We start from the raw sequence: 2,850 nt of genomic DNA, 5'->3' as shown, positions 1-2,850 counted from the left end.
CAGACCTGACTGACTGAGCCCAGACCAGCACGTCAGACCTGACTGACTGAGCCCAGACCAGCACGCCAGACCTGACTGACTGAGCCCAGACCAGCACGCCAGACCTGACTGACTGAGCCCAGACCAGCACGCCAGACCTGACTGACTGAGCCCAGACCAGCACGCCAGACCTGACTAACTGAGCCCAGACCAGCACGCCAGACCTGACTAACTGAGCCAGAGCGATGTCTCACCCGTAGGAGAAGCTGTCGTTGGATCTCCACCTGGAGATGACGGAGGCTGCCAGACCTGCCAGCAGGGCGGTGCAGTCGAAGAACATGTGGAAGGAGTCTGAGATGAGACCTAAACTGAGGAGGAAACAACACACACATCAAACACACATTAAACACACACATCAACCCTAATCATCCTGTAAGTAACTTTTCAGCATCACCTCCCTCAGAGACGCAGCCTAAAGAAAGCTGTTAGCAACACTGGAAGAACTACAAGCAGAACGGCGTCTGTAGTTCTGCAGGGAGGAGCAACACCTGCGAATGCACGCTGCAGCACTGAGATGACAACATGAATAATAAACTAATAGTGAAGTGTGCAGATCAGCTGCCAGAAACTGCATATTTTAAATAAAATAAATGTTTCCAGAGCAGCAGCAGAGTCACTTTTATAAACTCAAATATAGAACAAATCATTTGATCTAGCTCATACGGACGGCTCAGGCACTGTTATTTTGTAGGCAGCAAGGTATCGAAAACAAACGTACCCGACAACACGGTGCAGGAAGCAGACGTCTGTGAATCTGACTGAATTTGACTTTTTCACAGCAGCAGATCTCTCTTCCTACATGTTGATCAGGTTTATTGATGAACTTTTTACTCCTGAAGGGTTTATTGCATGGACTCACAGCAGAGCAGCGCGACAGGGTTTCCCATAATGCCTTTCCCTCACAGCAACATAATCACTAAAGAAACTAACCTGCTTCTCCTCCGGTTTCATGTTTTAATATAGTTTTATATGTAAAAAGAGCAGCGGCTGTTTGTGAACGCTGCTCTGTGGCCTCTGCGTGGCTGAACGCCTCCTGCACAGACAGTTTGTTCACACATGGAAGCAAATAAAGTTCAGATTCTTCTAATCAACTTCATCAAACAGACGTCTGAGAACTGAAGACTTTCATTTGGTTTTAAAGAACAGGCTGTCTTATTAAAGGGAGATTACTTAAAATACTTCACACACAGGAGATCTACAGAAGTAATGTGTGTCAGTCTCTTCAGTAACAGCAGATATGACTGGACGCTACAGAAAGATCAACTTTTAATATCCAGCAGGAGCCTGAACTTCACACGGAGACGCTGCTGCTCGTTCAGGTCATTGATAGAAATTAATTAAATTACTTTACTTATTACAGGGTATTAAAAGTAATAAGTTTCGCTGCTATAGGGCTGGGCAATAAATCAATCATGATAATTATCGCAATCTAATTTTCCTCGATAACAATATAACAAATGTTCAATATATCGCCAATAAATGTTTGGTTTAATTCATTTGTATAACAAACAAATTAGCACTTAATTTTTCTATTAAGATTTTTATTTTGTTGAGGGAAAGGGACTGAAAAAAAGATTTTCACATCCTTGTTTAAAATGTTCCACCTGTGAAGTGAATCCTCTGTTTGGCATCGAGTGTTTGTCCCGTTCTGACCATAAAGAAAAGTTTAACCTTCACTCAGGAACAAAAATCAGCCTTTAAACTTGACAGAAATAATTTAACAATTATCCTGATAATGATCGATATCGAAAACAAACCAAGTCTCTCCAAACTTCTCAACTCCTGTTTTCTGCACATTTATCAGAGCAGTGTTTTTACAGAACTTCAAACGTTCACGCCGCTCTCTCCTGACGTATCTTTCTCCACGTTTCACGTTGCTGCCTCAGATGCTTCACTAAATCAGAGGTAGAATTGTTGTTTTTTGCTGCTCACATTTATTCATTTATCTGACGCTTTTATCCAAAGCGACTTACAGCTGCTGTACATGTCAGAGGGCAACAAGGGGTTAAGTGTCTTGCTCAGGGACACAGTGGTGGATGTCTTACAGTGGAATCCATTGCCCCACCACCTTTGCTCACACAAAGTTTACATCTGACGACAAAGTTCTTTACATCTCAGACTGTGATGGTGATATTTCCCATCAGGTCCGGCTTTCTGAACTGTCTCTGAGCTGCCGCGCAGTCGTGCGTTCACGTCAAGGACACCGAAACAACTTTCAGTTAACGCAGTAACGCAGGGTTACCTGGGTGACTAACTGTAATATTATTATTACTGTGGTGGAAACACCAGTTACTGAGTAACAGCTGATGTTACATTTCATTTGTTAACTGTGAATTTATCACATCAGCTTCATGTGCATTTGATTTCATGTTGAACAGAAAACATCAGGATCAATATCCCGTATTATCTAAAGATATAGTTTCCCTGGATGGCATCGCCTTGGCCTCCAGCACCACTGTGAGGAATCTTGGAGTTATCTTTGATCAGGACATGTCGTTTAAGTCTCACATTAAGCAAATTTCAAGGACCGCCTTTTTTCACCTACGTAATATTGCGAAAATCAGGAACATCCTGTCTAAAAATGATGCAGAAAAACTAGTCCATGCATTTGTTACTTCTAGGCTGGATTACTGCAATTCCTTATTATCAGGCTGCTCGAAAAAGTCCATTAAGACTCTTCAGCTGATCCAGAATGCTGCAGCACGTGTTCTGACAGGAACCAGGAAAAGAGATCACATTTCTCCTGTTTTAGCTTCTTTGCATTGGCTTCCAGTAAAATCCAGAATAGAATTTAAAATCATTCTTCTTACC

General features: G+C 42.4%; 1 protein-coding gene across 3 annotated transcripts in view; it reads right to left on the bottom strand.

Annotated features, from left to right (window-relative positions):
• slc30a7 (solute carrier family 30 member 7) overlaps positions 1–2,850 on the bottom strand; it is a 14,148-nt gene that overhangs the window by 9,253 nt on the left and 2,045 nt on the right. For all 3 annotated transcript variants that reach the window (XM_046030509.1, XM_046030511.1, XM_046030510.1), the window contains exon 3: positions 234–347. In XM_046030509.1, coding sequence (XP_045886465.1) covers positions 234–347 — 114 coding nt within the window. The remainder of the gene's footprint in view (positions 1–233; positions 348–2,850) is intronic.

This window comes from Micropterus dolomieu, linkage group LG19 (genome assembly GCF_021292245.1).
Source record: "Micropterus dolomieu isolate WLL.071019.BEF.003 ecotype Adirondacks linkage group LG19, ASM2129224v1, whole genome shotgun sequence".
NCBI classification, from domain to species: domain Eukaryota; kingdom Metazoa; phylum Chordata; class Actinopteri; order Centrarchiformes; family Centrarchidae; genus Micropterus; species Micropterus dolomieu.
The sequence above is the reverse complement of the archived record's forward strand: the minus strand, read 5'-3'. Positions and strand labels throughout refer to the sequence as shown.